This window comes from Hemicordylus capensis, chromosome 2 (assembly GCF_027244095.1).
Source record: "Hemicordylus capensis ecotype Gifberg chromosome 2, rHemCap1.1.pri, whole genome shotgun sequence".
Lineage (NCBI taxonomy): Eukaryota > Metazoa > Chordata > Lepidosauria > Squamata > Cordylidae > Hemicordylus > Hemicordylus capensis.
In genome coordinates, this window is record NC_069658.1 from 64,888,865 (window position 1) to 64,901,959 (window position 13,095).

At 41.7% G+C, this 13,095-nt stretch overlaps 1 protein-coding gene across 9 annotated transcripts in view; it reads left to right on the forward strand.

Annotated features, from left to right (window-relative positions):
- LOC128344194 (uncharacterized) overlaps nucleotides 1-13,095 on the forward strand; it is a 111,769-nt gene that overhangs the window by 25,579 nt on the left and 73,095 nt on the right. For 6 of the 9 annotated variants that reach the window (XM_053293841.1, XM_053293846.1, XM_053293845.1 and 3 more), the window contains exons 2-6: nucleotides 2,627-2,764; nucleotides 3,338-3,387; nucleotides 3,940-4,039; nucleotides 9,784-9,872; nucleotides 12,010-12,112. In XM_053293841.1, coding sequence (XP_053149816.1) covers nucleotides 2,627-2,764; nucleotides 3,338-3,387; nucleotides 3,940-4,039; nucleotides 9,784-9,872; nucleotides 12,010-12,112 — 480 coding nt within the window. Of the gene's footprint in view, nucleotides 1-2,626; nucleotides 2,765-3,117; nucleotides 3,181-3,337; nucleotides 3,388-3,939; nucleotides 4,040-9,783; nucleotides 9,873-11,357; nucleotides 11,508-12,009; nucleotides 12,113-13,095 lie in introns of those variants that run through there. The other 3 variants (XM_053293847.1, XM_053293848.1, XM_053293849.1) reach the window with 3 other exon arrangements.

Consider the following 13,095-nt stretch of genomic DNA (forward strand, 5'->3'; position numbering starts at 1 on the left):
CTTGTTGCCAAGTGTACGGTTCACTGTTCGGTCACCAGTATCTGTCATTTTAGCACATTTAAGGCAATTCTCAGTGCCATTCTTGTTCTCAGAAGCTTACTTTGGTGCTTCAGACACTGCCTAGCTCATTATTCCTTGCAGAAGGTTAAGGCCTTTTCTGTCAGACCGGAACTATTCACTAATTAGAACCCTTCGTTTGGCACTGAATGTGTCATGCCTGCAAGCCTTCCTACTGGGATCAATGGCATTTGTGTTCACTCTCATAAATGTACAATAGATGCAAACCTCAGCGGAAAACTGCCTACTCAGCTTGTGCTAAGGGAAACCAATACAAACCTTTAGAAAATGTAGATGTTACCATAATGAGCAGAAAAATTGAATTGTTGGCCAAGATACTTGCCAGACCAATCACTAGAAAATGTGAATTCCCCTCCTGGTTCAAGTTCATCTTATGAAACTTAAGATTTTTTATAATTTACTAAAATTTGGCTACATTGGAGCAATATTTCATGTTCCCACCCTTGTTTACAAGGATAACTGCACCTATTCCTCAGACCATGTCTTTCAAAATATAGTAAACATACTTAGGGCAGGTTCACACAACCATTTGTAAGTACCTACAAATTAGGTACGAGCACAACTGGAGGTTGTGGGGAATGTGTGCTCCAGTTGGTTGTGACATCTGAATGTGCCCAAGTCTGGTTCCTGATCCTGGTTACGCAGTTCTGCATTAGATTTTGCTGATGTTGTCAAGCCAACTTCAAATCCTGGCTTCAGGTGGGCACAGAAAGTCACTAAAAATTAAGGCAGAATTGGGTCACTTGGATCAGGAACGACTTGGGTGGGTCAAGACATCCTGCCTGATGGGACTCCTTGTAACCTCTGGTTCTGTTTGCATTGTTTTGAGACTTCTAAGGCCTGTAGTGAACAAAAAACACTGCCTGACATTCTGACTAATGAAGTGTGTGCATAAGGAGGAACGGAGGGGATGTGATGGGAGCCTTTGTTTAACTGCTCTGTGTATGCACTGTTGTGCAAGAACCATAAGAATCCGGAGCACTTCTTGTGCTCTTGAAGGGCTCTGTGTGATCAGAATCATATTGCTGAGCGACATGTTTCCAATCTTGCAGAGCCCTTCCAGAGCACAGGGAACACTCTGGACTTTGATGGCTCCTGCTCAACAGTGTACATGCAGGGAGAATGGGGGAGTTGCATGAGGGATCCTGGCTTATCACTACAGTCCCTTCTTGCGTGCACCCTTTATTAGCCAGGATATCCACCACTGTTACTAAAACTGCTAAGCAGTAGATTTTAAAGGATGAACTAATTAAAAAGCTTATCATAACTTGGAAAACAATGGGCTACTTTTGAATCAGTTCAAGGGCTCTATACCAGTTCTGATGGACAGACATTCACAATTTGTGAACCAGTGTACCTAGGGGAGAAGGTAAATGCATGTCTGAGAATGGCATTCTGAACAAAGCTTTTTGCTTCAGTCCATGACTTATGTGACAAAGGGCAGCAAAAGTACTTGTGTTGGTGTGAAGCAGCTGCTAAGATAAAAAGCACCCTCTCCCCAAAAGTGTGTGTGTCTAGGGGAGAAGGAAGTAGTGGTAAGTGGACATGTTTACAGCACCACTGATGTTAGTGTTGGTTTGTGGCATTGGTATAAATGTTTCACCTGCAAAAACTATATTGTTAAGACATACAGAGTGATGTTAGCTTGATTCTATTAAAGACGTCCTATTCCATGGAAATTAAAGATGCTGCCAGGAAATGTAGTTCCATCCTCTGCATCCTCTGTAAGTGTTCCTGATGTAAACAATAATCATTGCTGTTTAAAGCATATATATGCTTACCAATATTTAAGCAAAATACAGTCCGGTTTTACCAACCACGGTTTTGAGTATATGCGAGTATCCGTGTTTGGCAAGGGTTTTTTTTAGTGATTTTGGAGGGGTTTCAGCAATTTTGGGGTGGTTCAGAGGTTCAATTTCCTCATTCCTCTTGGTGACCCTTGCTGTCCCTTGCCAATTTAAAATGCCTTTGACTGTTTTGGGGGGTTCAAAAAATGTCCAGAGGTTCGATATGCTCATTCTTCTTGGTGACTCTTTGTGACACTACAGGATTTTTTTGGTGATTTTTAGCATATCTTTTTGTATTTTCCCCCTTTACTGCTTAGGTCTTTTTGTAGTTGTGGTTCCCTTAACCCCTGTTTCCCATATACTTTAATGCCTCCCCAACTGCAGATTTGCCAACGCTGAGGTTTTGCCAGAACGGAACCCTAGCGGTTGGCGAGGGATAACTGTATTGTTTATACACATATGAATAACTGACATGCATGTTAGAATGGATGTGAAGTGACTTCTAGTAGAACTGAGTTTTGTATATTTTTCAAAGGACTTCTAACAAGAAATAGACAACCCCTGGAAAGATAAGACTTTTAAAGAAACCTTTAATGCAGTTTAATTTCACTGTTTGTAAATCTACAGAACCCGTATATTTAGTTTTTGACATTGTCAGTTTGTCTGCTCCCTACCAGGATTTGTCCAGTATTGGTAGTTTTCTTGATGTCTGCATGTTTTCAAAATCCTTCTTTTTACGGTTGTGACTGTTTGCTTTAAAGGGTGGAAGGCCCTTACTCAAGCACCCTGCAGGAGGCTACCTGTCTCAGGGTTCAGCATGTCAAGATAACTTGTTGTGTGGAGGGAATGACCAGGACAATGAACTTCACACTCCTTTTATGAACAGGAATGACCAAAAGGTAAAAAATATTTTGTGTATATTTGTATACAGTGCTTTAACAGACTCATTCCTAAAACCTGCTGTTTTTGCAAATCGGTTTTCTGGATGGGATGTATAGGCTTATATTCCATCTGCATACTTCAAAACAGGACATTGTTCTAGCTTGAAAGGGATTCTAGGCATGATTGGAAGGGAGAGTATATAGAGAGGTGATCTTGATCGATTTTGTTTGAAATAGCCCATGGCATTAAAATATCAAACACATAGATTTGCTAAAGACCTCTGTTTCTAGTGCTGTATTATGACATTTTTTTTCTTGTGTATGGCCATACTTCTTCACTTTATTGGTTTCTTTTATTTTCCTGAATTAAGTTGAAGCTTTCTTTCTACTGAAGTAAAGAAAATGTTTTCCTGAAATGGTTGCATATGATAGAGGTAAATAAGACACTGTCGTGATTAATTCATTTAAGTTTAGAATTTTAGTCTAAAATACTATGTGAGTTGCAATGTTTATATACTGTTTGCTTAACTTATCCGTCTGTGTGTGTATGTTTTAATAGCACATTCAATTGTACTGCTGTTTTGTTTTTAGAAGCTTCAGGAGGAAAATATAAAATTAAAGCATGAATTAGAAGATTTAAGGTACTGCCACAAATTGATTCGAGATAATAGAATAGAAAAAGAGACCACAATTCAGTTTTACCTTTGAAATGTTATATTTAAAATTGCAGATGATAACATTATGGCTGAAGACGCCGAGAAATGTAAAGAATGAAAATCAGTCCTTCAGTTCCTGTACAAGCCCATAACTGCAGAAATCTCTTTGAACCTTCAAATCTATGTTTTATATAGCAGCTTATTTCCTCACAAAATGCATAGGAGGAAGAAAGTAGTTTTGTACTTTAAGTTGCTTTCCACAAGGAGATGGTGAGAAAGTAGCAGGTTCTTAAGGAACCTTGAGACTGTGCAAGGCAGTAGGTTATTTGTAATAAATAGAAAAAAAACACCTGCGCCAATCACCAGAAAAATGACTGGGTTTTTGAATAATCAGCTAAAAGGAGAGAAAAAATTCTTTCTGCTTTAAAACATAGTTTCTAATTTTTCCGGTAAAATTTGTTTACTAGTTCAATATAGCATTATGTTAATGTTTTATAAATAATGCAACACAACAAAAATAGGTATTTTATTTCTTAGAAGCCAATATGGTCATCTGCTGGAAGAAGGGAAGAATGAATGTTTTGATGAAAGACGTGTCAATCTTCTGAAAGCTCAAGTCCTTCAACTGGAAAGGCAGGTAATATGGTACACACCTCTTCTGAAAACAGCAAAAACACCCTGAGCTGAACTTAATGTGAAAGCTCTTTGAACATTGTCAATGTGGAAATATGAAAAGAGAGCACTTTGTTGAAAATGTCTGTTTGGTTAGAGTCCCTGGAATATTTGAAACTTAAATTCCTATTCATGTTTGTGACTCACCTTAATGTACCCTCTTCCCTTTTTTCTTCCCAGGTGTGTATATGGATTGATAGGCTAGTTGAGGGTTTGGTGGGGGTGAAGAAATAGTTGAGTTTCTCTCTCTCTCTTTTGTAAAAATGTTCACATTTAAGTTAAAAAACAAAAACAAAAAACAAAGCTATAATTCAATCAATCAATCATCTTTATTACGGTCCAAGACCAGCATAAGATAGAAGAGTAGAGCATGATTCAGAATAATAAAAATAAATTACAGAACAATAAAACTATATTAATTCAAAATTACTACTCTGATAGTATAAAGCTACATTATAATACTATGAAGCTGCTACCCTTAGAAAAGAGGGTAGCTGTGTATTAAACAGCTGTATTTAAAATTTTTTTTGATCATATAAAATGTGATATATATAAAATGCAAAAAGTGGTGGCTAAAATGGGGTATATAAAATAAAGCATCTAAATTGGAACACTGAAAAAGATAAAATAGTCAGTGGTTTAGAACTATGCAATGCTGATGCAAGGGAATGGCCTGGCAGTCACGACCTGGCGGATACTACACATTGCCATGCAGAACTTGGCATTGTTATACGTGAAGGCCGATTCTTCATCAAAAGTAGCAACCAGGTATAGATGTGGTTTGTGTGGCCAGGATACTTGCAGAGTAGTGGAAATATAAGCTTGACCCGAATGTCTCTGTAAAAGGGGCAAAAGAGGAGTACCTGTCCTGTGGTTTCTAGCTCCCCAGTGTCACAGGGACAAAGTCTCCCTGCAATTGGGATCTTTCTCTATTTGCCTTCCAATACAGTGGAGCATGACAACGGGGCATGACAACGGGTGAGGTTATAAGCCCTTGGGATTTCTAGCTGTGACAGGTACACAGTGGGGGAGGCAGAGTATCTGAGCCTTTCCGAGGACAGGAAGGATGGAACCCTGCCTAGGTCAGCCTGGTGCTCAGTGTCCATTATCCTCTGTTAGATGACTGTTTTTGCCTGGTCATGGCACATAGCAAGTGGGGCAGGGAGAGGGGAGCACAGGAGTGACAATTTAGTCTACACGCCTCTTTTCCAGAAAGATTGAAAATTGTCCTGTAGGGTCAGAGAGACCAAGCCCCAAGGGTTGAGGGATAATTTAAGCCACAGGTTAAGAATGGACAACCACACCCTGGCCTCAACCTTTATCATGCCCGTTTCCAAGCATAGTGCGGCATTTGAGACACAGCAAGGAGGGCCACTCTTAGAAATTTGGATTGCACTCTCTCCAAGGGGGCAAGATCGGAGGGTCCCCCCAATTGGGCACAATAGAAGAATTGTGCCAACATCTTGGCCTCAAATAATTTGAGCGCTGCAGGTACGTATTGGCTCCCTCTAGTCCGTAGGAATTTTAGAATGGCGGTGGAGCTCCTCTGAGTGGTGGGAGCGACATGGTCGCAGTGGGCCTTCTTTGAGCCAGAGGCATATAGGACCATTCCCAGATATTTGAAACAAGCGACCTGTTCAGTTTTGTGGCCATTTATACTCCAGGGACGGGTCGTGGGTCTTCTGGTAAAAGCCATAACTAGTTTTTTGATAGTTGATTTCTAGTTAATCATTCTGGCAGTACTGAGCTAGAGCCATCAACTCTCTTCTGAGACTTATAGGGGTTCTAGAGAGGACTGCAGCATTGTCATCGTAGAGCAGGGAGGAAATGCTTCTATCTGCCAGCTTTGGAGGGTGAAAGTCTGGGCTACTAACATGTCTCACCATGTCATTGATGAAAAAGTTGAAAAAGAGCAGGGCCAGGATGCATCCTTGTTGGACTCGCTCCTGCGTCAGGACAGAGTTCGTGAGGTGCCCTTGTGGGTTGCACCTTACCTTGAGGGTTGTATCTGCATGACGAATGCAGATCAGATAGAGCAGACGTCAGTTGATCGAGAAGGCTTCCAACTTCTCCCATAGCTTGATTTTGGAGAATCAAAAGTGGCCTTAAGATCAATGAAGGCAGCGTAAAGGGAGGTTGAGTTGCTGGAACACTATTTTTCAATTAAGTGCTGAAGCACCAGGCATCGATCAGTTGTGGATCTACCTTCCCTAAAGCCGTCTTGCTCCTCTGCAAGCAGATTTTCTTGGTCTAACCAGTCCTTAAGTTTTCCATTTAGATGTCTAGCATAGAGCTTACTGATGGTGCAGAGCAAGCTGATGGGCTTATAGTTGGCGGGATCATCCTTTCTTCCATTTTTGAATATGGGAATGATAATCGCCAGCCCCCAGTTTTTATTTATTTTTTATTTATTTATTTATTGTTGAATTTATATACCACCTTTCATTAAAAACAATCTCAAGATGGTTTACAGAAGTAAAAAAACATACAATAAAATGACAATAAAAATATTAAGCTAAAAATAGAAAAACAAACCAAATTTAAAACCTATAAAATACAAGCATAAAAACTATACACGGGTAAAAACACATAGAAGCAGCAATAAAAACAATCATGTAAAAGCTTGGATAAAAAGCCAAGATTTAACCAAATCTTTAAAAACTGTGATGGACTCTGAGGAGCGAATGACCACTGGGAGAGCATTCCAAAGTCTGGGGGCAGCAACAGAGAAGGCCCTGTTCCGAGTACACGACAGCCAAGCCTCCCTCATTGTCGGCACCTGGAGCAGAGCCCCGTCAGATGACCTTGTTGAGCAGGCAGCAACCCTTGGGAGCAGGCGGTCCCTCAGGTACCCCAGGCCCAAACTGTTAAGGGCTTTAAAGGTCAAAACCAGCACCTTGAATTCAACCCAGAAACGAACTGGCAGCCAGTGCAACACTTTCAGAATGGGTGTGATGTGCTCCCATCGGGCAGCTCCGGATAAAACCCTAGCTGCCGTGTTTTGCTCTAGCTGCAGTTTCCGGATATTCTTCAAGGGCAGCCCCATGTAGAGCGTGTTACAGTAATCCAGCCGTGACGTGACTAAGGCATGGGTAACTGTGGCCAGATCTGCCTTCTCAAGAAAGGGACGCAGCTGGCGCACTAGCCGAAGCCGTGCAAAGGCACCCCTGGCCACCGCCTCCACCTGAGTTTCCTAAAGCAGAGCCGGGTTCAGTAGTACCCCCAAGCTGCATACTTGCTCCTTCAAGGGGAGTGCAACCCCATCCAGAACCGGTAAAATCTCCTTATCCCGATTGGCTCTCTTACTGACCAACACTACTTCCGTCTTTGTCCGGATTCAATTTCATTTTATTAGCCCATATCCAACCCATCATGGCTTCCAGCCCCCGATTCAGGATATCCACCGCCTGCCTAGGATCAGATGACAAGGAGAGATAGAGCTGAGTGTCATCCGCATATTGCTGACAACTCAGTCCAAGTCCCCAGATGACCTCTCCCAGCAGTTTCATGTAGATGTTAAACAGCATGGGGGAAAAGACCGAACCCTGCGGGACCCCACAGGCCAATGGCCATGGGGCCAAGCAGTAGTCCCCCAGCGCAACCTTCTGGACCCTCCCCCCAAGAAAGGACTGGAACCACTGCAACGCAGTACCTCTGATTCCCATACTTGAGAGGCGGCCCAGAAGGATACCATGGTCGATGGTATCGAATGCCGCCGAGAGGTCCAGCAGAACCAACAGGGATGCACTCCCCCTGTCTAGTTCCCAGCGTAGGTCATCCACTAGAGCGACCAAGGCAGTCTCAGTTCCATATCCGGGCGGAAGCCAGATTGAAAAGGGTCCAGATAATCCATATCATCCAAGACCCTCTGCAGCTGGGACACCACCACACGCTCTATCACCTTGCCCCAAAAGGGAATCTTAGATACAGGTCTATAGTTGTCCAGGTTGGAGGGATCAAGGGAGGGCTTTTTAAATTGTGGTCTTACCACCACCTCCTTGAGGCACGATGGCATCCTGCCCTCCCTTAATGAAGCATTAATGATCACCTCCAACCATCTACCTGTACCCTCCCTGGCAGCTTTTATTAGCCATGAAGGTATACAGTGAAAGTATACTGAAAGTATACAGAAAGTATACAGTGTACTGTGCTTGATTGGCCAGCAAACTCGCCTGACCTGACCCCATAAAGAATCTATGGGGCATTGCCAAGAGAAGGATGAGAGACATGAGACCAAACAATGCAGAATTGCTGAAGGCCGCTAATGAAGCATCCTGGTCTTCCATAATACCTCATCAGTGCCACAGGCTGATAGCATCCATGCCACGCCGCATTGAGGCAGTAATTGCTGCAAAAGGGGCCCAAACCAAGTACTGAATACATATGCATGCTTATACTTTTCAGAGTTCCGATATTGTTCTATTCTTCAATCCATGTCTTCTTGGTTCCATGTAATATTCTAATTTTCTGAGATTGTGGATTTGGGGTTTTCATGAGCTGTATGCCATGATCATCACAATTATAACAAATTAAGGCTTGGCTTATCTCGCTTTGCATGTAATGCATCTGTCTCATATATCAGTTTCACCTTTTAATTTGCATTACTGAAATTAATGGACTTTTGCATGATATTCTAATTTTCCGAGTTTCACCTGTATTTCCCGGTCAGCAAAAACCAGATCCAGAGTATGTCCTGCCATTTGGGTAGGGCCCGATACCAACTGAGACAGGCCCATGGTTGCCATGGGGGCCATGAAATCCTGAGCCGCACCCACTAGGGGGGCCTCAGTTCTTGGGAACATAGCAATGAGAGTCAATGTAGGTAAAGAGTGAGGCCAAGACTCACCACTCTATATTGTTTTTGCATAGGTTCTGGAAGGATAAGGTCTTCCCTGGGGGGCTTCCTTGCTCTGATTTGAGAAATGAGAGACTCAGCTATAGAGATTGGCAGCCACCTGGCCTAAGGCTGTAATTGATCGAAGTACACTTGCTTAAAATGGCAGTTGCTGGATCTGTTTCAGTAATTAATATATGTTCTTATTTCCTCCATTGTGAACATATTCTCACACAGATGAGTGCACGAGTTTAAAAGCAGGATATGCAAACAGGGCTTGTAGTAAAGGAAGGTCTGGTGCAGTTAAATTGAGATGGACTTGTCAGACAGCAGTACTGTCCCATTGTTGGCAGTGGTGGAGGAAAGTGCCTTTTGCATTTGAGCAACTCCATCTGCCACGCTCTAGTTACTAGATGTGACTGAGGAGAGCGGGGTTGGGGATATGGAATTGTGGCTTTTGGATGTCTGGCTATTGAATTGTGGCTTTTGGGCTGTGACATCTGGTTTAAGCCCAAGAGACTGATCACGAATAATGCTAGAGAAAGCTAAGGATGTAGAGTTAGATAGACTAGAGCACAAGTCCCATAGAGAGCTATGAGCATAAAAAGATGGCCACAGAGAAATTGGTGGTGGTGGGGAGAACATGCAAGATTACAAAAGGCAGTAGTTTGGGTAGCATGTACACACAAATGCATACTCACTTTCCCATTGAATATTTGTTGGAAAGTTCCATTTAAGTCTTACTTTCCTCTTCTTCCCTCAGATGCCTTGCTAGTGTATTACTTTAGTTGAAATAAAAAATAATATATGTGCACAAAGAGGAAAGAAAAACTGAGATGCTTTTAGGAATCCCTTTTAATATAATTTTTCCACAGGTGGTGCTGCTTACAGAAGGATTAAGTTCTCAAGCTGCTCTTATGTTGGAGTTAAACACTTCCTTAGAAGCTCTTATTGACAAGCTTAGGTAAGTATTGGAGAGACGCTTGAGCTTTGTACTACTTGAATGAAATTGATCCTAAAGCAGACATCCTGGATAAAATTGTGACTACCATATGTGTTGTGTTGTTGAGCAGTTAAGGATTATGTGTCAGCTTTTCTGAAAAGTAAACTTGGATATCAGTCTTAGTGGCTACAGATAAATATAGTGATACAATGGGCTGGCTCAAGCTATGAAACAAGTAATGGTTTGGTTGTGAACGTGGTGTGAACTGCTGCCAAGGCTACATGCTCGCTCTCTCTTCCTCAGTGCCAGGATGGAGCTGTGATGTTTCAATCCTGGTTTGTTTAAACCACAGCTCCTGGCTTCAGATGAGCGGCAGTTTAAAGAGATCACAATTATTTAGGCCTGCAAGCTGCAGAAGCAGGGGGCGGGGGAAAGAACATGAGCATGACAGGCTTCAGTTTGTGTTCACCACAGTTTGGTTGTTGGAACCAGTCCTCCATCTCTTATTGCACTGGTTCATATACAGTATCACACAAAAACATTTAACCAAAGTGATCAGCAGCACTGAGGCAAATGTATGGGCACTGATCCTTTAAGGTAGGGGTCTCCAACCTGTGGTACTCCAGATGTTGCTGATCTACAACTCCCATCAGCCCCAGCTGCAATTTATTGTGGTTGGGGATGATGGGAGTTGTAGTTCAGCAACAGCTGGAGTACCACAGGTTGGGAACTTGTAGGTTTTGATGGCAATCAGATGTATCCCCCCTTGCCCCCCCTTTTGTATTTTTCTTTTATCAGATTTTTCAGAGCAGCTTTCACTTACTGAGGTTGGTGTGCTAAATGTGTTTACTTCTGTGCAGAGATATTTTTGCCACAGTTATCCATTCCCTTACAGAATCCAGACTAGATTACTTCAGTGCATTATACATGGGGCTGCCTTTGAAAACTACATGGAAACTTTAATTGGTGCTGCAGCTTGTCTGATAGCAGCTATAGCCATGTGGAACATGCCTTGCAGCATTAAAACATCTCCACTGGCTTTTTTTTGTTTGTTTTTTGGGTACAATTCAAAGTGCTGTTTTTGATCTTTAAAGTCCTTTTCGGCATGGGACACAGATCTCTAAAGAACTGCCTGCTCTCATATGGACAGCCATTAAAATATTCTGCAGAAGTCCTTCAGGTGTCCCAGCCTGCATCTGGTGGTGTCTTTTAATGTTAGGTGCTGGATTAGGACTGTTTTTTTAATTTACACCCTCTTTACTTACCTTTTAATGAACTGTGATATTAATTTAATTGTTACTTCTGAGGTTTTGTTGCCTAGGTTTTGGTATATTTTTGGTGTTTTGTAATTTTTATTTGTATCTTACTGATTTGTTGAAAGCCATTATGTAAATTTCTTTGAAATTACAAGATGGAATAGAAATAATTTAAATAAATACTGCCTTTGAGCCTCCCTAAAACATGACAGAATAACACCTCTCCCTCCCCCCATTTGCTAATATTTAGTCCAGACTTCAGAATCTGTGTTGGTATTCCAAGGACTCTTCCAAACTGAAAGAAAACCTTCTCTTCACTTTTCCTGATGACAGGGTTCAGATATAAGACTCTTCTGTCCCCTTGCAAGCTCCTTTCTTTTTGCCCCATTGCTGGTACAAGGTGAATTTTGCTAGCATAACAGTGCATAATGATTCTCCTATGTCTAAACAGAAATGCTTTCCAGGCTCTTAGGATCTTAACCAAGGTTAATATTCTTCAAAACACTGGAGTAACTTGATTGTTGATGAGGACTATAGCTATGCCAAGGGTTGGAAAATAGTCTGATAAAGAAAATACTCTTATTTTCTTATATCATAGGCTCAAGAAGGTACTTAGCTAAGATGTAGTGTGCTTTCATAACTATGCTTTCATAACTATGTTGCTTGTCCACTCTGGCTATACAAATATAGAACTTTGCTTTTTTAATCACTTATCTCACTGTTTCAAAATCAGCATTATCACAGAAAAAGTACAGCTAGAAAATAATAAAAGCTCTTTTAAAAGTGGAGCTAGGATGCACAATAATATAAGACTCAGAAAATGTGATATAATTGAGCTAAACATTTGTAACAGTACTTTTGCATTACAGTTGTTTGTACACTATACTTCCCCCCCCCCTTAGTGTTGAAGGAACGGTTTCTGAAGTAACAATTTCACGTCTAGAGCTTCTACAAATAATTGAAATATGCCAGACAATGAGACTAAAACTGCAAAGAAACCAGCAAGTGAGTTATAACGGCATAATAAGTTTGTGTGTGTGTGTGTGTGTGTGTGAGTGAAATGTGGGATTTCTGTGCAAAACCTCTATTGAATAAGTTACACACCAACAGAATATTATCCCTGGCTTTCAAATGTGCCTGTGATTCTGCTTATAGTAAAGTTTGTAATCCAAGGTAAACTTTCAAAAGGGATATGAAAAACCATGTAATTAGAGAAGACACAGATCCTAACTGGGAATCGTTCTAATGGTCATTTTAGAGTAAATTATCTTGAGAAAGCGATTTGTATGTATTTATCAGACTGACCAAGGGAAGATAACATTAGATAATCCCATTGTTGCCAGAACACTGCTCCCCTCCCCCATACACACTGTTTGTTGGAATTTTACCTCCTTCTTGGCCCAGCAAACTGCTGCATGAACCATGCTGGCACTACAGCTTGTGTTTTGAGGATTGGCCTCCATTTTAGGAGAGAGAGACAATCATGTTGGTAAGGATATTGTGTTTTGAGCCTGGGGGAAAAGGTGGGAACAGTGCTTTTGCATTTCTGATGAAGCTAAGTTGCCAGCCTGGCAGGTAAAGAATCTGGGACACTGGAGAGAATCCAGAGGACCAGCCAGCTACACCTAATGCAACTGAAGCAACTCCTAGCCACTGATTGAACTGATATGCCTAGAGCTCAGCTGCCTTTGTGATCTGGATGGTGATCTGTTGGCATTCATAAGTAGTGGGTACTGCACCTGCACAGGGACTTCACAGATGGATTAGCTAGCTCCTTGTGGTGCCCATTCTGTCTTGCATGTACTCTGTAGATATTGGCAGTAGGGATGCCATTTTGTCAGTTCCTTTCTGACCGCCAAAGCATCAGCACCTTGTTGTGACTGCTCCTTGGCATCAGATCAGTACTCTATAGAAATTGAGAGATCGAAGTCATTCATTTTTCTGGGTTTGATAAGACTGTTCTTTGACTATTCCTTGCCTAATGGACT